This window comes from Caretta caretta, chromosome 2 (assembly GCF_965140235.1).
Source record: "Caretta caretta isolate rCarCar2 chromosome 2, rCarCar1.hap1, whole genome shotgun sequence".
NCBI classification, from domain to species: domain Eukaryota; kingdom Metazoa; phylum Chordata; order Testudines; family Cheloniidae; genus Caretta; species Caretta caretta.
Window position 1 is genome coordinate 3,018,359 of NC_134207.1, and position 25,020 is coordinate 3,043,378.

General features: G+C 56.2%; 2 protein-coding genes and 1 long non-coding RNA gene across 6 annotated transcripts in view; 1 reads left to right on the forward strand and 2 right to left on the reverse strand.

Annotated features, from left to right (window-relative positions):
- Positions 1-6,353, reverse strand: part of CPSF1 (cleavage and polyadenylation specific factor 1) — a 34,291-nt gene extending 27,938 nt beyond the window's left edge. For both annotated transcript variants that reach the window (XM_048841895.2, XM_048841896.2), the window contains exons 1-3: positions 6,244-6,353; positions 4,173-4,339; positions 281-308 (exon numbers count right to left, since the gene is read on the reverse strand). In XM_048841895.2, the coding sequence (XP_048697852.2) occupies positions 281-308; positions 4,173-4,316 (172 nt within the window). In that variant the 5' untranslated portion in view covers positions 4,317-4,339; positions 6,244-6,353. The remainder of the gene's footprint in view (positions 1-280; positions 309-4,172; positions 4,340-6,243) is intronic.
- A 54-nt stretch (positions 6,354-6,407) lies between these two features.
- On the forward strand, positions 6,408-19,725 carry LOC125632943 (uncharacterized). Of its 3 annotated transcripts, XR_012666846.1 has the most exons (4): positions 6,408-6,606; positions 8,197-8,295; positions 12,050-18,316; positions 19,460-19,725. It is a non-coding gene; the product is annotated as an uncharacterized LOC125632943 (long non-coding RNA). The 3 variants fall into 3 exon arrangements; XR_012666845.1 differs by lacking the exon at positions 8,197-8,295; XR_012666844.1 differs by lacking the exons at positions 6,408-6,606; positions 8,197-8,295 and adding an exon at positions 7,713-7,937.
- Positions 19,726-20,458: 733 nt separating this feature from the next.
- The window catches only part of SLC39A4 (solute carrier family 39 member 4), a 32,072-nt gene continuing 27,510 nt past the window's right edge, over positions 20,459-25,020 (reverse strand). The window contains exons 8-12 of the mRNA XM_048841887.2: positions 24,782-24,889; positions 24,310-24,364; positions 23,053-23,205; positions 22,571-22,758; positions 20,459-21,520 (exon numbers count right to left, since the gene is read on the reverse strand). Of these exons, the coding sequence (XP_048697844.2) occupies positions 21,389-21,520; positions 22,571-22,758; positions 23,053-23,205; positions 24,310-24,364; positions 24,782-24,889 (636 nt within the window). The 3' untranslated portion in view covers positions 20,459-21,388. The remainder of the gene's footprint in view (positions 21,521-22,570; positions 22,759-23,052; positions 23,206-24,309; positions 24,365-24,781; positions 24,890-25,020) is intronic.

Sequence of the window (25,020 nt, forward strand, 5' to 3'; positions counted from 1 at the left end):
AGAGAGGAGTCACTGGCCTCACAGATGTCACCCCCAGATAGTCACTCCATACTGCCCCCTCTCATTCCACCCATGAGCCCTCCTTCCAGCCCCAGTGTGACCACCTCGCTGGGCCATGGCCTCTCTGCCAGCTCGTGACCTCAACAGGAAACGGAGGCTGTCCTGGGGTTCCATCCCTCCCTGCTCTCATCCCCCACATTCCAACCCCACCCTGGGGCGATCCCAGGAGCTGCAGCAGAGCCCAGACTGGCCCACCCCGGCATGCCCCGGTCCCATGTACCTGTGTTCCTGTCTCCTTTAGTGGAGGGCTGGAAGGAAGAGAAAGAACTTCATCAGAGTAGCTGCAATCAGACAGCCTGGATCCAGCGAGCCCAGCCGAGGCAGCTACTGCCCTCCTCTGGGGCAACTGGTCAAGGCATCTGTCAGTTCAATGCCAGAATGACATGAGTGCTCCTGAGGCCGAGGGGGTCTGGTCTTACTCAGAGGGGCAGCTCCAGAGCAGGCAACGGATGTAGAAGTTCCCCCTCCTCCACAGCTCTGCTGCTGCCCCTCAATCTTGGCCTGCAGATCCCCCTGTTATTCCTGGGCTTCCCCCCATACCCCCAGGCTCTGCCCATGCCTCTCAAGCCTGACCCACAAGGCCCAGCCCCCAGGCACATGCACCTAAACCCCTTTGAAAATAAGAAGAGACGTAAGTGCTAAGCACTCTAGTAACCCAGGCTAACCGAGCTAAGCCGAGCACAAGCACCTCTCTGGATTCTCCATCTAGTCTATGTCTACGTCCCACAGATTCTCTCTAAGATCCACCCTTTCCTATCCATCCACACAGCTAAATCTCTTGTGCAAGCTCTCATCAGCTTGTATCTTGATTATCACAATCTCCATCTCTCTGGCCTTGCTCCACCCATACCCTAGCCTGTCACGTTGAATGGGCCAGAGCTCTCTCTTCCTGCTGGGGAGAATTCTGCGCCACTGCGCATGTGCAGAATTCATGCCCCACACAGATTGCTTCGCTTCCCCGCAGAAAAATGGGGGGAAACAAAGGGAAGCCGCAAAAGCGGTCACGCGTCCCTCCCCAGCAGCATGGGTGCGTTGTTTCGGGCGCCCAGAGCAGCCAGCGGAGAGATAATCATTGTGGGGCTAGGGATGCTCTGGCCAGTGGCTCTTGCCCTGCACCAGGCTCAGGTGCTATTCCCAGCTGGGCTGGGGAGACGGGACTTTCTCTTCCCCTGCAAGGAGCAGCCGGGGCCAACCCACTCCCAGAAACCTCCCCCAGCTGCAGGAAGCTCTGCACCTCCCCCCCACTTCCTGCCCACATTGCTCCTCAGCCGCAGGGGAGGGGTCACTGTACAGGGAGCTGCTCCCCCATCTGTCCAACCCCTACGTATCCGAAACCCCCATACCCAGAACCCCTGCCGAGCCTCACCCTGCCCACATCTAGAACCCCCTCCCCACGAAGCTCCCCATGCCCGAACACCCACCCCACTGAACCTCACCCCCTGCATCTGGAGCCCCCCTGCACCCAGAGCACCCCCCACTGAGCCACACTCCCTGCATCCCAACCACGCCCCTCCAACCCCACCCCATCTACAACCAGACCCGTGCCGAGCCCCTCCCCTCTGCATGTGGTTCCCCACTCCTGCACCCAGACCATCCCCCACTGAGTCCCCCACACCCAGACCCCCCCCTCCCACCTTCACCTGGATCCCCATGCAAACTCCTATTCCCCCTTCACCTGGAACTCCCCAAGGAGGCCCTGTGCATCCAGATCTCCCACCAAGCCACTCGCACCCAGAGTGCCCCACACAGAATCCTCTCACCCCACACCTGGATCCCCCCACACTAAGCCTCTCTACACTCGGAAGCTGCTGGGCCGAGCCTGCTTGCCCCACACCTGGATCGGGGGCCAGGACTGGGTGTGCATGTGAGACTCAGTCCCTCTTGTTTGCTATCTTGGTGCACCTAGTCTGGAGGATTCTCCTGTGGGAATTCTGTGCCACTGCGCATGTGCAGAATTTATGTCCCCTGCAGATTTCTTTGCTTCCCTGCAGAAAAATGACTTTCAGACGGGGAAGCAAAGGGAACCCACAAGAGTGGTCATGCGACCCTCCCCAGCACTATGTTTCAGGGGCCCAGGGCAACCAGCAGAGAGGTAAATCACTGTGAGGCAGGACTCAGGAAGACCCGGCTTGCGGCTCTACCCTGCACCAGGCTTAGTTGCTAGTCTCGGCTAGGCTGGGGAGGATGGAACTTCCTTTTCCCCTGCAGAGCATCTGGGGCTGGGTCAGACACCCACCCCCAGATTTCTCCCCTGGCTGAAGGAAGCTCTGCAAACTCTCCCCCACACACACACTTCCTGCACCCATCGCTCCTCAGCTGCAGGAGCTGGGATCCCTGTACAGGGAGCTGCTCCTCCATCTGCTGTGCATCCAGACCCCCTCATACCCAGTCCCTCCCACTGAGCTTCAGACTCCCGCACTCAGAAAACCCCCATCCTCAATGAGCCCCACACCCCCTGCACCTGGACCACCCTGACGAGCAATCCACACCCAGATCCCCACCCCACCAAACCCCAACCAGCTGCAACTGGACCCTCCACTGAGCCCCCCCACACACACCCATACCTCCTGCCAAGCTCTATTGCCCCCACACCCAGACACCCCCCCGCTGAGCCCCAACCACCTTCACCTGGACACCCCTGCAGAGTCCCATTACTGTTGCACTCAGAACGCCCCCACCAACAAGCCCCTGTGCATCCAGATCCCCCTACACCTGCATCCCCCACTGAGCTACTCGCATCCAGATTGCCCCACACAGAACCCTCTCAACCCACAGCTCGATCCCCCACACATACTAAACCCCTCCACACTTGGGTCCTGCCTTGCTGAGCCTGCCTGCCCACACCTGGTGCACTTGGCACAGAGGGGCATGGCCCTGGAGTGATTCTGTAGCAGGCCTGGTCCTTGCGCTGTGTCAGGATTGGGTGCAGCCTCACTGCCGAGTCCATGTGCGGGGATGAGCTGCACACTGATCTCCCACCTCTGTAGAGCCAGAGGCCTGTGCTCTCCAATGCAGTGCTCCACATTTATTTGACAAATATAATTTGCAGAATTTTAAAATATCGTGTGCAGAATTTTTATATTTTTGGCACAGAATGCCCTCAGCAGTAGGAGGGGCAGGGCCCCAGGGTGTTTCTGGGACAGGCCTGGCCCTTGCGCTACAGCAGGGTCAGGTACAGCCCCACGGCCAAATCTGTGTCAGGGGGAGGGGAGACTGCAGGGTAATCTCCCACCTCAGTGCAGCCAGCAGCCTGTGGCTGCCATACCGGAGCCTCCACATTTATTGTCAAATAAAATATGCAGAATTTTGCAGAATTTTAAAATATTGTGCACAGAATTTTTATTTTTTTGGTGCAGAATTCCCTCAGGAGTAATTTTCAAACAAGCTCCTTCGTGCTTTCTGCCCTGCTGTCCCTCATGCTTGGGAAGCACTCGCTGTAAACATCCACAAAACTACCTCATCATCCTCCTTCAAAACCCTCCTCAAAGTTCTCCTTTGCCATGAGGCCTACAAAAATCTTAACAGTTAGGCTGCTGGTGGGCTGAGACCACAGCCTATCATGCTCAACAATGCTGTCTCAGTGCTTCTTTGTACTCTCCCGTCTGTCTGTATCCATCTGTTGTATCTTGTCTTATACTTAGGAAGCTGACTGAGATAGGACCTGCATTTTTGTTGTTTGTACAGCCCCTAGCATAGGGGGGTCCTGGTCCATGACTAAGGCTCCTAGGCACTATGGAAATACAAGTAATAAACAATAATAATAATAATTTACAAACACAGTTCCAGATTTTCTCTCTCCTTTGTGATTTATGAATGAAATTTCCTGGAAGGTGTCCAAAGCTTTTATGGTTATGCACCTCCACTCAGAGAAGAATTAGTTCTGAGGTCCCAGGGGTCAAAAAATATAATGCTTTAATTTGATTAAAACACAAATTGGATTTGAGTTAGGAACACAGGACTGTAAGGGACCTCCTGAGTCACTGAGTCCTGTCCCTGGTATCACAGGCAACCTGTAGACGCACATAGATAGGATCTGTAGAAACAGCTGCAGCACAGAAAGACACAGAGGGCTGGGTGGGATTGCTGGATGGTTTGGCAAGAGGACAAGGTACCTCTGAGTCATGGTTGAGCCTGTACACATAGAGCTGAGACGTTCCTGCCACTACCAGGTTGCGCTCCGCGTTGGAGAAGAAGTTGCAGTACATGGAGAACTCCACCCCCGTAGGGGGGTGGGCTTGTCTGTACACCGCATACATCCCCGAACGTCAAGGCCACCAACCTGCCCAGGGACACAAAGGAAAGAGAAAGACAAATCGGCTGTGAGAACCACCGATAACCCTAGGGTTGCCAGAGAGACTACTGCTGTCCCAGGCCCTGCGAGATGGTGAGAGAGCCTAGCGCTGCAAAAGGGTGACAGCCCAGAGACCAATCCTTCTCCCTTGCGCACACCAGATCCTTGGCCATAAGAACAGGCCCTGCCTTGGCAGCCTGAGCCTCCTGCCAATCGTGAGGTAAACGTTTCCCCCAGGGAACATCTTCACCCTGCTCCTCTGGGGGAGTCACTGGCTCTTGGGCTAAAGACATTATGGCAGCCAAGTTTCCCAAGCAAGATTTGAGACCTGTTTCAAATGGAAACCTCCACACCACCTTAGCCAAGGAATCTCCCGGCACCAATCAAAGCCTGATGCTGGGGCAGAACGAGGGGGGCTGTTAACCCCCAGGCTGCAGGGCGGGAAGGACCATTCCCCAGGACACAGTCCCACATGTTCATGGCTCAGCATTAAACCTTCCCTGGGGCCCAGGACACAGGCTGGGGGTGAGGGGCGGCTATGCCAGTCTGCAACCACCTCTCCCCACATCGGCTCTGGATGTGAACAATATAGCAAGGGTGCCCTGTCATCTGGGCACTTCCCCCTGGAGGGACACAGAGCACCCCCTCACCCTACAGACCACCCCCCAGGGACCCCTCCACACACAGCTACCCCCCCATGCCCTCTCGGGATCACCCCCTCACCCCACAGACCACCCCCCCAGGGACCCCTCCACACACAGCTACCCCCCCATGCCCCCCCGGGATCACCCCCTCACCCCACAGACCACCCCCCAGGGACCCCTCCACACACAGCTACCCCCCACGCCCCCCCAGGATCACCCCCTCACCCTACAGACCACCCCCCAGGGACCCCTCCACACACAGCTACCCCCCATGCCCTCTCGGGATCACCCCCTCACCCTACAGACCACCCCCCAGGGACCCCTCCACACACAGCTACCCCCCCATGCCCTCTCGGGATCACCCCCTCACCCCACAGACCACCCCCCCAGGGACCCCTCCACACACAGCTACCCCCCCATGCCCCCCCGGGATCACCCCCTCACCCCACAGACCACCCCCCAGGGACCCCTCCACACACAGCTACCCCCCACGCCCCCCCAGGATCACCCCCTCACCCCACAGACCACCCCCCAGGGACCCCTCCACACACAGCTACCCCCCATGCCCTCTCGGGATCACCCCCTCACCCCACAGACCACCCCCCCAGGGACCCCTCCACACACAGCTACCCCCCACGCCCCCCCAGGATCACCCCCTCACCCCACAGACCACCCCTCCAGGGACCCCTCCACACACAGCTACCCCCCCACGCCCCCCCGGGATCACCCCCTCACCCCACAGACCACCCCCCCAGGGACCCCTCCACACACAGCTACCCCCCCACGCCCCCCCGGGATCACCCCCTCACCCCACAGACCACCCCTCCAGGGACCCCTCCACACACAGCTACCCCCCCACCCCCCCCGGGATCACCCCCTCATCCCCGAGACCGCCCCCCCTCAGGAACCCCCAGCCCCCCAGACACCCCTACCCGTACGGACCGCCCCACCCCCCACAGACCTCCCCAGGGAGCCCCCACTCCCCCAGGGACCCCTCCACACACAGCTACCCCCTCATCCCCCCCCGGGATCACCCCGTCACCCCCCAGACCGCCCCCCCTCAGGGAGCCCCCCCCCCGAGACCCCTCCACACCCCTCTGCAGCCACGGACCACCCCCACCCCCTCAGGGATCATCCCCAGAGACCCCTCCACACACAGCTACCCCTCCCCCCGGGATCACCCCGTCACCCCCCAGACCGCCCCCCCGAGACCCCCCTGCGGCCACGGACGGCCCCCCCGCCCCTCACCTGCCCGCCCCCCCCGGAGTCTCCTCATGCAGCCGCCGCCGGAAGCGCCAGGTCCCGCGCCGGGCTGAGGCCACCATAGAGCGCAGCGACGTCAGAGCTAGAGTGGCCGCGAGGGGGCGGGCCTAGCCGGGACCATAGAGCCAGGGCCAGCCCCGCCCTCTCGCGGGGAGGGGGGTGGATTGCGCCTGCGCCGCCCGTCTCCCGCTTGCGGGGGTTCGAACCCGGGTCCCCAGGGGCGTCCCGCCCCTCTGCGCCCGGACGCCTGGGTTCCCTGCCCGGCTCGACGAGCGCTGGCCGCGCGCCGTGACGGAGCCCTGGGGCGTGGGGCAGGCCCAGGGGCTGGGACCGGTGGGCGTGGGGCAGGTACAGGGGTTGGGACTGGGGGAGCGGGGCAGGCCCAGGGGCTGAGCCCAGGGGCAGGGGGGGCGTGGGGCAGGCCCAGTGACTGGGACTGGGGGGCGTGGGATTGGGGGAACGGGGCAGGGGGTGTGGGGCAGGCACAGGGGCAGGGGGGCGCGGGGCAGGCACAGGGGCAGGAGGGTGCGGGGCAGGCCCAGGGGCTGAGCCCAGGGGCAGGGGGGGCGTGGGGCAGGCCCAGTGACTGGGACTGGGGGGCGTGGGATTGGGGGAACGGGGCAGGGGGCGTGGGGCAGGCCCAGGGGCTGAGCCCAGGGGCAGGGGGCGTGGGGCAGGCCCAGGGGCTGAGCCCAGGGGCAGGGGGCGTGGGGCAGGCCCAGGGGCTGAGCCCAGGGGCAGGGGGCGTGGGGCAGGCACAGGGGCTGAGCCCAGGGGCAGGGGGCATGGGGCAGGCACAGAGGCTGGGACCAGGGGGCAGGAGGGTGCGGGGCTGAGCCCAGGGGCAGGAGGGTGCGGGGCAGGCCCAGGGGCAGGGGGGCGCGGGGCAGGCACAGGGGCTGAGCCAGGGGGCATGGGGCAGGCACAGGGGCTGGGACCGGGGGGCGTGGGCCAGGCACAGAGGCTGGGACCATGGGGTAGGTACGGGGGTTGGGACTGGGGGAGCGGGGCAGGCCCAGGGGCTGAGCCCAGGGGCAGGGGGGCGCGGGGCAGGCCCAGGGGCAGGAGGGCGCGGGGCAGGCACAGGGGCTGAGCCCAGTGGCAGGGGGCATGGGGCAGGCACAGGGGCTGGGACCGGGGGGCGTGGGACAGGCACAGAGGCTGGGACCATGGGGCAGGTACGGGGGTTGGGACTGGGGGAGCGGGACAGGCCTAGGGGCTGAGCCCAGTGGCAGGGGGCGTGGGACAGGCCCAGGGGCTGAGCCCAGGGGCAGGGGGGCGCGGGGCAGGCACAGGGGCTGAGCCCAGTGGTAGGGGGCATGGGGCAGGTACAGGGGCTGGGACAGGGGGGCGTGGGACAGGCACAGAGGCTGGGACCAGGGGGCAGGTACGGGGGTTGGGACTGGGGGAGCGGGGCAGGCACCGGGGCTGAGCCCAGGGGCAGGGGGCATGGGGCAGGCACAGGGGCTGGTGGCAGCAGATGGTGATGGGGCAGGGCCATTGGCAACAGAGCGGTGGCGTAAACGGTGGCAGAACGAACAGCAGTGGTCAGAGCGAGCAGGGAGCAGCTGGAGGAACGAGCAAGGTGCCTTCTTGCCCCCCACCTGGGAGGTGAACTCACGTGAAAGCACCTCTGAACTCTGAGTCTCCACTGACCAAGGACAACACTGATGAGTGGGGTGCGGTGGAGGGAAAAGCGAGGGGCACGTTAAATAAACATTTGTTTGTTGGACTATATTTTAGTGACTTTGCTCCAGAATGCTAGATTTGTGACTGGGAATGGAAACTTGTAGACATATGTTTCCTAGTAGGCCAAGATTTTTAAAATGCATTATTTGCCAAGGTTGTTATCTCACCTCGTTGCTATCTTGAGAGGTCATTATGTTGGGGAGTTTCTGTACTAAACATTTTTATTATTATAATTATTTTTTACATAAGAATGGTCATACTGGGTCAGACCAATGGTCCATCTAGCCCAGTATCCTGTCTTCTGACAGTGGTCAAGACCAGGTGCTTCAGAGGGAATGAACAGAACAGGTAACCATCAAATGATCCATCCCCTGTTGCCCATTCCCAGCTTCTGGCAAACAGGCTAGGGACACTCAGAGCATGGTGTTGCATCCCTCCCCATCCTGGCTAATAGCCACTGATGGACCTAGTCTCCAGAAATTTATCTAGTTCTTTTTTTAATCCTGTTATAGTTTTGGTCTTCACAGCATCCCCTGGCAAAGAGTTCCACGGGTTGATTTTATGTTGTGTGAAGACGTACTTCCTTTTGTTTTTTTTAAAATCTGCTGCCTATTAATTTCATTGGGTGACTGCTAGTTCTTGTGTTATATGAAGGATTAAATAACATTTCCTTATTCGCTTTCTTCACACCAGTCAAGATTTTATAGACCTTTATCATATTTCCCCCCTTAGTCGTCTCTTTTCTAAGCTGAACATTCCCAGTCATTTTAATCTCTCCTCCTGTTTAATACCCCTAATCATTTTAGTTGCCCATCTCTGTACCTTTTCCAATTCCAATATATCTTTTTTTGGGATGGGGTGACCAGATCTGCACACAGTATTCAAGGTGTGCATGTACCATGGATTTATAGAGAGGCAATATGATCTTTTCTGTCTTATTATCTATCCCTTTCCTAATGATTCCCAACATTCTGTTTGCTTTTTTTGACTGCCGCTGCACACTGAGTGGATGTTGTCAGAGAACCATCCACAATGACTCCAAGATCTCTTTCTTGAGTGGTAACAGCTAGTTCAGACTCCATCATTTTGTATGTATAGTTGAGATTGTTTTCCGGCAGCTCACGGAAGCTACTAGATCGCATGCCCTGATTCTCATGGGTGACTTTAATTTTCCTGATATCTGCTGGGAGAGCAATACAGCGGTGCATAGACAATCCAGGAAGTTTTTGGAAAGCGTAGGGGACAATTTCCTGGCGCAAGTGCTAGAGGAGCCAACTAGGGGGGGCGCTTTTCTTGACCTGCTGCTCACAAACCGGGTAGAATTAGTGGGGGAAGCAAAAGTGGATGGGAATCTGGGAGGCAGTGACCATGAGTTGGTTGAGTTCAGGATCCTGACGCAGGGAAGAAAGGTAAGCAGCAGGATACGAACCCTGGACTTCAGGAAAGCAGACTTCGACTCCCTCAGGGAACGGATGGCCAGGATCCCCTGGGGGACTAACTTGAAGGGGAAAGGAGTCCAGGAGAGCTGGCTGTATTTCAAGGAATCCCTGTTGAGGTTACAGGGACAAACCATCCCGATGAGTCGAAAGAATAGTAAATATGGCAGGCGACCAGCTTGGCTTAATGGTGAAATCCTAGCGGATCTTAAACATAAAAAAGAGGCTTACAAGAAGTGGAAGGTTGGACATATGACCAGGGAAGAGTATAAAAATATTGCTCGGGCATGTAAGAATGATATCAGGAGGGCCAAATCGCACCTGGAGCTGCAGCTAGCCAGAGATGTCAAGAGTAACAAGAAGGGTTTCTTCAGGTATGTTGGCAACAAGAAGAAAACCAAGGAAAGTATGGGCCCCTTACTGAATGAGGGAAGCAACCTAGTGACAGAGGATGTGGAAAAAGCTAACGTACTCAATGCTTTTTTTGCCTCTGTTTTCACTAACAAGGTCAGCTCCCAGACTGCTGCGCTGGGCATCGCAAAATGGGGAAGAGATGGCCAGCCCTCTGTGGAGATAGAGGTGGTTAGGGACTATTTAGAAAAGCTGGACGTGCACAAGTCCATGGGGCCGGACGAGTTGCATCCGAGAGTGCTGAAGGAATTGGCGGCTGTGATTGCAGAGCCATTGGCCATTATCTTTGAAAACTCGTGGCGAACGGGGGAAGTCCCAGATGACTGGAAAAAGGCTAATGTAGTGCCAATCTTTAAAAAAGGGAAGAAGGAGGATCCTGGGAACTACAGGCCAGTCAGCCTCACCTCAGTCCCTGGAAAAATCATGGAGCAGGTCCTCAAAGAATCAATCCTGAAGCACTTGCATGAGAGGAAAGTGATCAGGAACAGCCAGCATGGATTCACCAAGGGAAGGTCATGCCTGACTAATCTAATCCCCTTTTATGATGAGATTACTGGTTCTGTGGATGAAGGGAAAGCAGTGGATGTATTGTTTCTTGACTTTAGCAAAGCTTTTGACACGGTCTCCCACAGTATTCTTGTCAGCAAGTTAAGGAAGTATGGGCTGGAAGAATGCACTATAAGGTGGGTAGAAAGCTGGCTAGATTGTCGGGCTCAACGGGTAGTTATCAATGGCTCCATGTCTAGTTGGCAGCCGGTATCAAGTGGAGTGCCCCAAGGGTCGGTCCTGGGGCCGGTTTTGTTCAATATCTTCATAAATGATCTGGAGGATGGTGTGGATTGCACTCTCAGCAAATTTGCGGATGATACTAAACTGGGAGGAGTGGTAGATACGCTGGAGGGGAGGGATAGGATACAGAAGGACCTAGACAAATTGGAGGATTGGGCCAAAAGAAATCTGATGAGGTTCAATAAGGATAAGTGCAGGGTCCTGCACTTAGGACGGAAGAACCCAATGCACAGCTACAGACTAGGGACCGAATGGCTAGGCAGCAGTTCTGCGGAAAAGGACCTAGGGGTGACAGTGGATGAGAAGCTAGATACGAGTCAGCAGTGTGTCCTTATTGCCAAGAAGGCCAATGGCATTTTGGGATGTATAAGTAGGGGCATAGCGAGCAGATCGAGGGACGTGATCGTTCCCCTCTATTCGACATTGGTGAGGCCTCATCTGGAGTACTGTGTCCAGTTTTGGGCCCCACACTTCAAGAAGGATGTGGATAAATTGGAGAGAGTCCAGCGAAGGGCAACAAAAATGATTAGGGGTCTGGAACACATGAGTTATGAGGAGAGGCTGAGGGAGCTGGGATTGTTTAGCCTGCAGAAGAGAAGAATGAGGGGGGATTTGATAGCTGCTTTCAACTACCTGAAAGGGGGTTCCAAAGAGGATGGCTCTAGACTGTTCTCAATGGTAGCAGATGACAGAACGAGGAGTAATGGTCTCAAGTTGCAGTGGGGGAGGTTTAGATTGGATATTAGGAAAAACTTTTTCACTAAGAGGGTGGTGAAACACTGGAATGCGTTTCCTAGGGAGGTGGTAGAATCTCCTTCCTTAGAGGTTTTTAAGGTCAGGCTTGACAAAGCCCTGGCTGGGATGATTTAACTGGGATTTGGTCCTGCTTCGAGCAGGGGGTTGGACTAGATGACCTTCTGGGGTCCCTTCCAACCCTTATATTCTATGATTCCAATGTGCATTACTTTGCATTTATCAACACTGAATTTCATCTGCCATTTTGTTGCCCAGTCACCCAGTTTTGTGAGATCCCTTTGTAGCTCTTCACAGTCTGCCTGGGACTTAACTCTCTTGAATAGTTTTGATCATCTGCAGATTTTGCCCCCTCACTGTTTACGCCTTTTTCCAGATCATTTATGAATATGTTGAACAGTAATGGTCCCAGTACCTACCCCTCAGGGACACCTCTATTTATCTTTCTCCATTCTGAAAACTGATAATTTATTCCTACCCTTTGTTTGCCATCTTTTAACCAGTTACTGATCCATGAGAGGACCTTCCCTCTTATCCCATGATGGCTTACTTTTCAAAAGTCAATTTAAATTAAATACATTTTTTTTAATTTATATTTTTTTAGAAATCTAGACCTGTTATGTGTTTTGGTGTAACTTGCATTATCATGATGTTAAATTTGCATTATCCTAACAAAACATTTAGTTTATTCATATCTCTTTTATATGTTGCAGGTCAAAGTGAAAATGAAAAGACAAAAAACAATACAACAGGTTTTCCACTCAAAGGCCTCAAAAACTAACCAAGGTGAAGAACACGTCAAGAACCAAGAATATATCAACATGTCATCTGAAGGTTCAAGTGGTGGATCTACATCCGACCAGCCCAAAGCACAAATACAGTTACCTACTGAAGAAACCGTGTCTCCAAGACCTAAAGGCAGTTCCCAATGTTTGTCGGTCAAAGTGTTCCCATTTATTGAAGTTACAAAAGATGGCTACTGGTGCACCTCTTGCAAAAAAGCTTATGAAGAAGGAAAGCTTCCCAATGCTACAATTGGTAAAAGTGGAGGAGCTGGGTTTGTCAGACTGATCAGCAAAGCCAATGTTGACAAAGTACGTGAAAAGGCTGCAAAACACCAGGCCTCTGGAGTGCATCAACATGCAGAAAGCCTTATAAGCCCCTTTTCAAAGCCAATTTTAGACATACTTAATGAGGCTGATAAGAATGCTGGAGACACAACACAGTTTATGCGAACAAACATGGCTGTGGCATCCTACTTTCTATTTAAGCAAGAGACACCACACACTACAAACTGGAGGCCAATGTGAAGTGCATTGTCACTTGTTCATCCTGGAGTTGAACGCTGGTTCCGAAAAAGACCCGCAAATGCTCACTGTCTTTCTGCAAGAAGCTCAACTGACTGGCTAGGAGCATGCGGTGCAACAGTGAAAGACTCAGCAGCTGAAAAAGTGAAGAGCTCTCACCACATTCAAAAAATTTGCATACATGGCTGATGAATGAACCGGTGCAAATGGGCATAAAGTATTAAGTCATTGTGTGTGTTATCTTGATGTCAGGGGTAGGCCAGATGCATTTCTACATGTTCAAGTTATAGAAGACACATCGGCTGCATCTGTGATAACCCACATCTTAGGAGAGTTAAATGCTTGTCAGTTGGACCCCAGACAGATGGCTGCTTGGGCATTTGATGGAGCTGCAAACTTCTCTGGAAGACATGGTGGAGTACAAGCTTTGCTCAGAGAAAAGTGTAACCCTGTTCTCTCCTATACGCACGGCAGAGGCCATCTACTCCAACTAGCACAAGTACGAGCTGCAAAATCTTCAAAAGACATTAAAAAAGCTATAAATTTAATGTCTTCATTGTATTCTTTTTTCAGCAAGAGTCCAAAAAGACTGAATATCTTGGAAAATATAGAAGATACACTGGGACTGAAGTTCAAATTAGTCCAACCTGGGAAAACCCGCTGGCTTTCTCATGAGCGATCCTTGGCTGTTGTCTTAAAAGTACTCCAGCCATTATTACTGGCTTTGGAAAATATCTACCAACGTGGGATGGATCTAAGTAGTGAGGCTGGTGGATTACTTTTGATACTACATTCAGAGAAGACTATTGCCATTCTCTCTCTCTTAAGTCTACTGTTGAAACCACTTGGATCATTAAACAATGCCATCCAGGCATCTGCTACAACAGTAGTAGATCTTTGTCCAGCAAGAGAGGCTACATTTGGATCAATCAGAGAGCTATCCATTGAAAAAGTACTGGAAGAAGCAAAGACTTCAGTCCAGAAGTTGACTAATGAAGGCATTTGTACTGAATCCTTAAGTGAAGAAGACAAGAAGTGTTTGTTAAGACAACTGAAAAAGTACACAGCCTTGATTCTTAAAAATCTACAACAGCGACTTCTAGATTCTACTCACCATCTACGCAGCTTTTACAGATCCCTGTCCTATAAAACACCGACAGCGGAGTGGAGTGAGGCACCATCAGCCATGGGGCTGCCATGTGCTCAGGACAAAATAGAGAATTCGAACACAGAGTGGAATATCATACGACGAATGAATGAAGATTTGACTTCAACTTCTTTTTTATCATCACTAGTGGCTCGACCCGATCTTTGTGCTCTGTTTCCTGGGATGAAGGAAGTAGGAATTCATCTCTTGCTACTCCCAGTCACAACAGCGACAGCTGAGCGTTCTTTTTCATCATTGACTAGAATTTTGTGTTCTGAAAGAAGTCGCCTTCTGCCTGATCCTGTGAATGAACTAGTGAGCGTATCAATTGAAGAAATGGAAGTACCGGACCCATGGGAAGCCACCAAAGATGAACGCATGGCATTCAAGAAGTTCATTAACAGAGTTGTGCAAAATTATAACAAGAAACCAAGAAGGATGTAGACGTAGTGATTCATAGAATGCTTGAGTAGCCAACTTTCATAGAATCATAGAATATCAGGGTTGGAAGGGACCTCATGAGGTCATCTAGTCCAACCCCCTGCTCAAAGCAGGACCAATCCCCAATTAAATCATCCCAGCCAGGGCTTTGTCAAGCCTGACCTTAAAAACTTCTAAGGAAGGAGATTCTACCACCTCCCTAGGTAACCCATTCCAGTGTTTCACCACCCTCCTAGTGAAAATTTTTTTCCTAATATCCAACCTAAACCTCCCCCACTGCAACTTGAGACCATTACTCCTTGTCCTGTCCTCTTCTACCACTGAGAATAGTCTAGAACCATCCTCTCTGGAACCACCTCTCAGGTAGTTGAAAGCAGCTATCAAATCCCCCCTCATTCTTCTCTTCTGCAGACTAAACAATCCCAGTTCCCTCAGCCTCTCCTCATAAGTCATGTGTTCCAGACCCCTAATCATTTTTGTTGCCCTTCGCTGGACTCTCTCCAATTTATCCACATCCTTCTTGTAGTGTGGGGCACAAAACTGGACAGAGTACTCCAGATGAGGCCTCACCAATGTTGAATAGAGGGGGACGATCACGTCCCTCGATCTGCTCGCTATGCCCCTACTTATACATCCCAAAATGCCATTGGCCTTCTTGGCAACAAGGGCACACTGCTGACTCATATCCAGCTTCTCGTCCACTGTCACCCCTAGGTCCTTTTCCGCAGAACTGCTGCCTAGCCATTCGGTCCCTAGTCTGTAGCTGTGCATTGGGTTCTTCCGTCCTAAGTGCAGGACCCTGCACTTATCCTTATTGAACCTCATCAGATTTCTTTTGGCCCAATCCTCCAATTTGTCTAGGTCCTTCTGTATCCTATCCCTCCCTTCCAGCGTATCTACCACTCCTCCCAGTTTAGTATCATCCGCAAATTTGCTGAGAGTGCAATCCACACCATCCTCCAGATCATTTATGAAGATCTTGAACAAAACCGGCCCCAAGACCGACCCCTAAGGCACTCCACTTGACACCGGCTGCCAACTAGACATGGAGCCATTGATCACTACCCGTTGAGCCTGACAATCTAGCCAACTTTCTACCCACCTTATGGTGCATTCATCCAGCCCGTACTTCTTTAACTTGCTGACAAGAATACTGTGGGAGACCGTGTCAAAAGCTTTAATTTGTGTGATTTTAAAACATGAGTTAAATCTAATAAAATGGTCATGAAACATTTTTCAGTTTTTACTATGGTGCCATACAGCCCACCTTCACCCTCATGGTCTCACCCTTCATCAGCCCTGACACACACCCCCTGTAAATTTGAACACCCCCTCCCCATTTCAATTCCTGGGGAAACCACTAGTGGGGCAGGCACAGGGGCTGAGCCCGGGACCAGGGGGCAGTAGGTGTGGGGCAGGCACAGGGGCTTAGCCTGGGACCAGCGGGTGGGGGTGTAGGCCTGGGTCCGGGAGCAGTAGGCAGGGCCCACCGGGCTATCAGAGAGGGGCCATCCCTAGCATGGCTCTCGCTGAGTGGCATGGGAGGAGGTTATGGGTATGTTATAAGGGAACATGCCCCCCCACACACTGGGTGCATTGCAGGGGGGATGTGCAGGGGAGCACCCGGATTTGTCCCCTAGCCCTGTTCCCCCCGCGGAGGAGCCGTCGGATCCGGGGGCGGGGATTCCAGGTGCCTGCTGATCAGTTTGCCCATGTGGGCTGCCTAAGGGAAGGGCAGGGATCAGCTCCCTCGCAGCTCACGCGGGGAAAGTGACCAGCAGGCACAGAGCCCCTGGAGTCACTGCTTGCCCCTTCCTGCCAGGCCATTAGGGCGGCAGAAGGAATGTGCTTGGGGGGGCACTCTGTGCCCGCTGGTCAGTTTCCCACATGGACCATGGCTGTTTTCAGCGAGGAGAGCCAGGCTTCCAGGCTGCTTCCCAACCCAGGGGAGCACTCAGCTGCTAGATGGGGGGACAGGACTTCCCTTGCAGGGAGCCGCTGGGGTGGTCAGACCTACCCCCAGGAGCCTCCCCCAGTTGCAGGAAGCTTTGCACTCCCCCCTGCTTCCTGCCCCCATCGCTCCTTACCCATGGGGGGCGGGGTCACTGTATGGGAAGTTTCCCCCCCTTCTGCCCAACCGTCATGCATCTGGACCCCACCTGCTAAGCCCTCCCCCCAGCACCCAGACAGCCCCCCACGGAGCTCCAACCACCTTCACCTGGACTCCCCCTGTAGAGTCCCATTCCCCCTGCACCCAGAATCCTCCAATGAGCCCCTGTGCATCCACATCCCCCCCACATCTGAGAACTAGAATCCTGCCAGGCTGAGCCTGCCTGCCCCATATCTGGCTTGGAGGGCACAGCTGGGCATGCCTGTGAGACTGTGTCTCTTGCTCACTATCCTGGTGCACCTGGCATGGAGGGGCAGGGGACAGGCTTTAGCAGTGGTTTGATGTGGGCATTGCATGTGTTGAAGCAAAGCATAATTACTGGGTGTGACGTTATTGACTTGAACTGGGACCATATAGAACATCGTTGCAACCAAGATCCTGTAGTGGCACCAAATCATGTATAAAGGGGGTCAAATAAGGCGTCTAAGATGAGGTTATGGTTTGCTGGTTAGGATTATGCGATCTGTTTGCATGTATCATTTTTGTATTTAAAGATATATGTATTGGCTCTATACTGTCTGTATGCTATGCTTCTGGGTGACACCCCAGACAAGTTGATGACAGCTCTGCCTAGCCTGCTTGATGGCCCATTAAGGACCATCCACTGTACAACTGACCCATTAAGAGAAGGCAGACGCCCCTTGGGACTCAGCAAGGTAGGCAGGGACCTGCCTAGGGACAGAACTCTGAGGTTTTTCCAGGCCATGGGATGGACAGCTTGTCTTTGGGACAAAGAAAGACAGACCACATGGCAAAAGACTATAAAAGGCTGCTGCAGCTCCTCCATCTTGTCTTCAATCCTGCTTCCTACCTCTGGAGGGACATTGCTACACTGAAGCTTTGAACCAAGGACTGAAGGACACATCCCCGCTGTGGATGGACTCCAGAGACTGGATTTGAACCTGCCGTTTATTCCATCCCTGCTACAAGCCTGAACCAAGAACTTGGCCGTTACTGTATGTCATTGATTCCATTTCACCCATTCTAGCTCTCACCTCTATCCTTTTCCTTTTATGAATAAAGCTTTAGATTTTAGATTCTAAAGGATTGGCAACAGCATGATTTGTGGGTAAGATCTGATTTGTATATTGACCTGGGTCCGGGGCTTGGTCCTTTGGGATCGAGAGAACCTTTTTCTTTTCCTGGGGTATTGGTTTTCATAACCATTCGTCCCCATAACGAGGAGCACTGGTGGTGATACTGGGAAACTGGAGTGTCTAAGGGAATTGCTTGTGTGACTTGTGGTTAGCCAGTGGGGTAAAACCAAGGTCTTCTCTGTCTGGCTGGTTTGGTTTGCCTTGGTGTGCACAGAAACCCCAGCCTGGGGCTGTAACCGCCCTGCTTGAAGCAATTTGTCCTGAGTTGGCACTCTCCGTTGGGTCCCACCAGAACCAGCATCATTACACTGGGCATGGTCTGTTTTGGGCTGAAAAAACAGTTTAGACTTGTTTTACTGAACAGCAACAAAAGATAGCAGCCCTCCCATCCCAGGAGAACATGACACAGGGAAAGAGAAAATTTATCTCCTGGTCTTTCTGAAAGACATATTTGATCATATGTCATATAAGGGTTTTATTTCCATTTTGTAAGGATAATAAATACAATGTGGTTATTAAAAATACCATTAACTCTGTGGCAAGCGATGCAGGCAGATCTGCTTCGTGCAAAGGGTAAGATACAGGTGCCATAAGGAGAACTCAGTTTGGAGTGGGCCATACAAATCTTGTTTTGTAGATGTTTCTTTCCCTTTTCTTCCCTTCCTGCCTGCTTGCCCGGAGTCTGGGGACAAACTGAAAGCTGAATTCAACGGAAGTTCCTGTGATTTCAGGTCCTCGCTTTCAAGCGGACCCAGGTTCGCTGGACACCTAAATGGAGCAGTTGTACAGAATCAAGAGGTGTCTTTAGACACATCCTGGTAGGGCCCTACTAAATTCATGTCCATTCTTGTCAATTTCACAGATGGAGCTGCACTGCTGTAGGGGTCTGGAGAAGATGCTTGTCACGGGGTCCCCGGGCGATGCTCTGGAATTGCTCCCCATGAAGCCAGGCAGGACTCTGGGGAAGGCTCCTCTCTGGGAGCAGCCTGTCTGCAGGGCAAAAAGCTCACACGGCTTCCACCTTCTTGGGTCTGACCTCGGAGCATTCAGCATCCTCTGCCCCTCCGTGCGCTTCCCACAGCGAGTCCGCCCAGGCGGGGTCCTGGGGAAGCAAGAGGGTCCTGCCCCCCAACTTCGCAGTCAGACGTGACTCTCAGCCAGCCAGGAAAACAGAAGGTTTATTAGACAACAGGAAAATGATCTAAAATAGAGCTTGTAGGTGCAGAGAACCGGACCTCTCAGCTGGATCCATTTTGGGGGCAGTGAGCCAGACAACCACATGTGTACTTCACTCCACGTCCCCAGCCTGTCCAAACTGACTCCACTCCAGCCCCTCCTCCTCTGGGCTTTGTCCCTTTTCCGGGCCAGGAGGTCACCAAGTTCCTTTGTTCTCCAACCCTTTAGCTCTCACCTTGCAGGGGGGAAGGGAAGGGACCAGGCCATCAGTTGCCAGGAGACAGAGTGTTGGCCATTTATGTACACTGGCCCTTTGCAACAATTACTCCCCCTTATCCCACCACCTAGAGACTTTAGAAATGCATAGGGAAAACTGAGGCGCCCCTACAGTATTCAGAGGAAACATTAAGAACAGTCCCACTTCGTCACAATGCTTTAAGCCAATGGAAGAAAGACGCTCTCCCACTGACACAGCAGTGCCTACGGGGCTGGGGGGGGGGGGGGGGTTGGGTCACTATAACTATGTAGCATGGGGGTGTGTGGATTTTTCACACCCCGAGTGACGTCATTATACCACAGCAAGTGTGTAGTGTAGACTTTGCCGAAGACTGCTATTGACTTCCATGGGAATTAGATCCAGCGCATTGAGAAATTACTTTAAAAACCTATGGCAGGGATAACATTTTTGATTAGACTCTAGAGGGTGATGCAAAGTACCTACAGAGAAGTGACTGTGACCTCTACAAGTTTGAACTTGAGTAAAATATTGTTCTGTTTTAATTTAGGCCCATCAAATTATTTTACTCGAAAACCAAGAAAAGCTAACCCAAGGGAAGACGATTGCTTCTACATGAAGATAAAGACAGTATTTCTATAGTAAGACAATGTTTATGTAACTCTCAGACGAGGAAGACGTGATTCATAATTACATGAGAGTGCTTGGTTCTCTTTATTCAAGAATTTGTTTCTATGCTAATGTTGATTTCTCAATGGCAGCTGGTAAACATGGCAAATAATTATGTTAAAATAAAAAAGGTGATTAAATAATTAATGTAAACTGTATTTGTGATTTCAAGTCCATTATAATTTAACTACCACTAACATTCGGTAAATCCAGAAATTAGGCCTCTATATATTATTAACCCCCTTGACCCCCCAAATAGACGTCAAAGTACGCCCATGGAGGGGACCATGCGTGTTCAGCCAGGGCTCATTGGCTGCCAGGGCTCCCTCCCGAGCCATCCGAACAGCTGTGGTTGGGGGGTGCAGAGCACCCAATTGGAGTTGATGCATATGGGGCACGGCCCCAACCCCCAGCACTGCAGGCCCTGGGCCAGGAGCCACCTGGGCCAGAGTCTCAGGAAATCTCTCCCAGGTCAGAGAGGGAGGGCGGAGGGCAGGGAGCAGTGGGCAGGTGGGGCCTGGAGGGCGGAGGGTGGGAAGAGGTGGAGTGAGGGTGCAGCCTCAGGGAAGGGGGTGGGTCAGAAGTGGGAAGAGGCACAATGAGGGCGGAGCAGAAGCAGAGTGGGGCAGGGCTTTGGGGCAGAGCAGGCATGGAGCACCCCTTGGGGGAAAAGAAAACTCAGTGCGTAGGCTGTACCCCTTCCCAGGGACCGGCCCTGTGAGCTGCCAGCCCCTGGCACGGCCTCTGAGCAGCGGGCAGAGGGGGATGGAACCTTCAGCCACTTACGGGCCCCATTGGCACAGGTGCCTGGGCACGTCCCACCCCCCTGCCCCGGGCCCGTCACAGCCCCAGCCCTCGCCCACAGCAAGGCAGAGAGAGCTTGGGAGACGCATCGTTTTATTGTCCATGGGGCAGGCTGAGCTCTGCGGGACTCGGGCCTGGCATGAGCCATCACGGATCCCCCAACACAACCAAGCCAGTGGCCTCCTCCCAGCCCCTTCTGCTCTCCCCACTCCTGCGGGGCAGGGCTGAGTGTGAGCAGGGGGCGGCATGAGGCTCCTTCACTGAGCAGCCGTGTGGGATCAGCGTGGGGCAGAGGGTCTGTGGGGGGAGTTTGGGGTCTATGGCTGGGCTGTGTGAGATGGTGGCGCCGGGAGGCCCCGGCAGAAATTGGGCCCCCTTGGGCCAGGCACTGAGCAAGCAACAGGCTGCTCCAGAGAGCCCCAGGCCATCCCTGTCCAGAGGGGCTGCCCAGCTGCATGGCCTGCAGGGCACCTGGGGTAGTTTGGAGGGGGTGGGGGCAGGGCGGCAGGACCTGAGCCAAGCCCCAGGGAGCGGAGCCACGCTGGGTGAGCAGTGCCGTGGGAGGGGCGATCCCTGGGGTGGGGGAAGAGTGTCCCTGAGATCTGTGTTTGGGGTGGCTGCCCTGGGAGTGAACGGTGCCTCACCTCTAAGTGCCCGCGCAGGGCCTGGGGGCTGGGTGTGACCTGTGCCATCCCTCTGAGTGTCCACGCGGGGGCTGGGTGGATGGGTGTGAACCATGCCATCCCTCTGAGTGCCCACCCAGGGCCCGGGGGCTGGGTGTGAACAGTGCCATGCCTCTGAGTGCCCGCACAGGGCCCAGGGGGTGTTGCTCTCCCAATAAATAGCACAAACAGACAGGGGTACAGGGTGCTCTGCAGACAGTCCACGGGCATCGCTGAAGAGCAGCCTCCCCTCAGTCATGCCCATTGCTTGGTTGTGCCCCTCCCCCCTGGAAGCAGCCCCACCTCCCCCTGTGGGCTCAGGTCCATGGGGGGCCGGGCAGGGGTCACAGCAGGGTAAGGTTCTCCTCATACAGGGACAGCAGCAGCAGGATGGCCCAGCCCCCCAGCAGGCCCAGGTTGTGCAGGGCGAAGAGCAGCCAGGGCCGCTTGTCCTTCACGTTCATCATGGTGGGCAGCTGGAAGGGAAAGGGGGGTTAGGGCAGGGCCTGCACCCACCATGCCCGGTACGGAGCCGCAGCCTGGGGCGCGTGGCCCTGGCAGCCCTGCACTGTGAGGGCGACTCGGTCAGGGGCTACAGCACTGCAGGGCCCACAGCTCTCCCAGCAGGATTCACAGCGCCCACCACTGAAATGCAGCCACCTCTGGGGTGGGTCAGGGCAACTGGCTCACGGCCACAGCACCACTGCCCAGATAAATCCCAGCTGCAGGGGGGGCCGAAGGGAAGCGCCCACACTGGGGTTTGGCCAGGACAGGGGGCTAAGGCCCCAGCAGCGGGAAAGTACCCTGGGAGCTTTGCTGAGTGCAAGAGAGCAGGGGCCTGCGTTTCACGTCTCATCCGAAAGGCAGCGCCCCGTCGCGCTGGGCCGGCATACCACAGCCATTAGGGACCCTGAAGGGAGCGCGCCCCCTAGCAAGTCCCCACCCCGCTTTCGGCACCACAGCCCGATCCGCCCTGACTGGGCGCGTGCTCGCTGCACTGCCCTGGCTTCCCCGCAGGGCTCCCAGCCATGGGACGCCCTGGCCAGCCCGCGGAGCTGGGGAGCTCTGCCGGAACCCCCGGCCGGGAGCGGGAGGTCGGTGCCCGTGGGCTGGACGGAGGGGGGCGGGTGTGACAGGGAACGGCAGGGGAGGGCTAATGAAAACGAGGGGCATTGAGGAGAAAGCCAGTACTAGGCTACCCCCCATGCCACTATGCCGACACCCTTCAATCCCGACCCGGAGCCCCCTGCTTGCCCAGCCCTGGGCTCCCCCCTCCCTCAAGCTCTGCTGACACCCCTCAGTCCTGACCCGCAGCCCCTGCTAGCCCAGCCCTGGGCTCCCCACTCCCCCAGCTCTGCCGATGCCCCTCAATCCCGACCCGCAGCCCCCTGCTAGCTCAGCCCTGGGCTCCCCACACCCCCAGACTCAGCTCTCAGCGGGACCCTTGGATTAGGACTCTCGTGAGCTGGGCGTGGGGGCAGGGCAGGGGTCCGTAGCCAGGGGAAGCCTGCGTGCGAGCCGCTCACCATGTCGCAAAGGGCCACGTAGAGGAAGAGGCCCGTGGCCACGGTGAAGATCCAGGCCTGGAACTCCTCGCCCGTCGTCACCGAGAGGGCGATGTAGAGGCCGAGGAAGGCGGTCAGGGCGCTGCCGAAGTTCAGCAGCAAGGCCTTCTTGACGCTTAGCCCCGCGTGCAGCAGAGCCGCGAAGTCCCCTGGCAGGGCGGGAACGAGAGCCCGTCAGCGGGGGCTGCCATTCGCCTGGGCGGCCGGTCGCCCCCCACTACGCCAGCCTGGGCTGGGCGTCACCTCCCCTGGCTGGCCCAGCCGGAGCCTGGAGTCACCCCGCAGCTAGCCCGGTAAGAGCGGCTCTGAGCCGGTCCCGGGCCGGAGTCCCTGGGAAATTTCCCCTGGGGGTCTGGGCTGAATACCCCGCAGCACGGCCTTGGGGCAGCCCAGCGCTGGCTGAGCATCCGGCGACTCCCCCACCCCCCGGGGCAGCCGCCCACCTAGCTCGTGCGGCAGCTCGTGGCACAGCACGGCCAGCGACGTGGCCAGCCCCGTCTTCCAGGAGGTGGAGAAGGCGGCCCCCACGGCCAGCCCGTCGGCGAAGTTGTGGATGGCGTCTCCGATGGTGATCATGTAGGGGATCATGCGCTGCTCTGTGGAGTGAAGGGCAGTCAGGGCTGGGCCAGGGGCCAGTCCCCTCCCAATGGAGAGACCACCGCCAGCCTGGGGCCCCCCACCCCACATATCCAGACCCCCAGGCCCAACCCCCAGGCCCCCTGCCCCACCCACACCCCCAGTCCCAGCCAGCCTGAGTCCCCTGCCCTGCCCACAGCCCCAGGCCCAGCCAGCCTGGGACCCCCGGCCCCACCCACCCAGACCCCCAGGCCCAGCTTGCCAGGATCCCCGCCCCCTCCTGCACAGGCTCAGCCCAGCGACCCTGGTGCCCGTCTCTGACAGCAGTGAACGGCGGATACTTTAGGGATGGGTCATGAAGCCCCGAAGACCCAGGTGGCCCCAGGCCTGGTGCCTCTGCTGGGGTGGAACAATGTCAAGCCCTTGTCACTGTGTGAGTGTGAGAGCAGCTCCCATACCAGTGGCCTAATGGATAAGGCACCAGCTTCCGGAGCTGGGGATTGTGGGTTCAAGTCCCACCTGGGTTGGGGGGGCAACAAATATTTCTGCTTTTCCCAAACCACTAAGCTGGGGGGTGAGTGCACCAGGGGCAGCGAAGTGCCGGGGGCACCAGGCAGGAGCAGCAGCAGAAAGATGAAGCCCCAGGGCTGCGGGTAAGAGGCTGTAGGTCCCACCTGCCCTGGCCCCCCAGACACAGGGTGGCCCTTACCCCAGGGATTTCCTCCGCTCCAGCCTTCCGGTGCCTGAGCTGATCCTACCCCCGCTGGGTGGGGTCTGATTGGGGGTTCCGAGGTTGGGGTGGGGGGGTCTGATTGGGGGGTGTTGGGGCTGGATGGGGTCTGATTGGGGGTTCTGAGGTTGGGGTGGGGGGGTCTGATTGGGGGGTGTTGGGGCTGGATGGGGTCTGATTGGGGGTTCCGAGGTTGGGGTGGGGGGCTCTGATTGGGGGGTGTTGGGGCTGGATGGGGTCTGATTGGGGGTTCCGAGGTTGGGGTGGGGGGGGTCTGATTGGGGGGTGTTGGGGCTGGATGGGGTCTGATTGGGGGGTGCTGGGGCTGGAGAGTGGCACCGAGGGGCTCACAGGGCTGGCGCCCCTTGCGGGGTAGAGGCACTAACTCACTCACCCCGGGTGCGTCTCCCCTGCCCCGTCTTGCTGAGACTGACTTCCTCCGCGGTGACCTGGAGGAGGGAGGGATGGACAGGGAGCGTGAGGGTTGACCCTCACCCGGGGGAGCCCTCTGCTGGCAGCAGCTGCCTGAGGATGCCCCGTGGGGCCCAGACCTCCACCCGAGCAGTGACCCTGGGACCCCTGGCCACACCCCCAGCAGGGCCAGGCACAGCCGGCATGGGACACGCGCCCCGCTCCGCCCAGCAGAGGGCAGCCGTGAGCAGGACCCAGAACTGCCCCTAACCCCTTCACTGCCAGGCCAGCCCCAGAGCTGTGCCAGGCTGCGAAGTTAGCAAGGGGGAGGCGACGTTCAGGAACGTGCTCACCGGGCTGTACCTGGCGCTGCCCAGCGGGTGAGGCCCACCTGGCTGGCCCCGCCCTGCAGCCTGCGTCACCCCCCCCCCACCATCCTGGGGGCTGGGCCTTACCAGGTCGGCCTGCGAGGCTCCTTTCTCCTGCTTCTTCCTCTTCTGCTCTGCCTGGTAGAGCTGCAAGGTCATGGCGTGGTCGTGCGGGTGGCCCCCGCCAGCCTCCTCCTGCCAGAACAACACACACAGCTCACCCAGCGCCCTCCCCCCCGCCATGGCACCGACAGGGAGCGGCCCCCGGGCCCCGCGGGCACCCCCCTCGGGGGCATGGCAGGTGCAACAGCCGCCCGCAGCCCAGG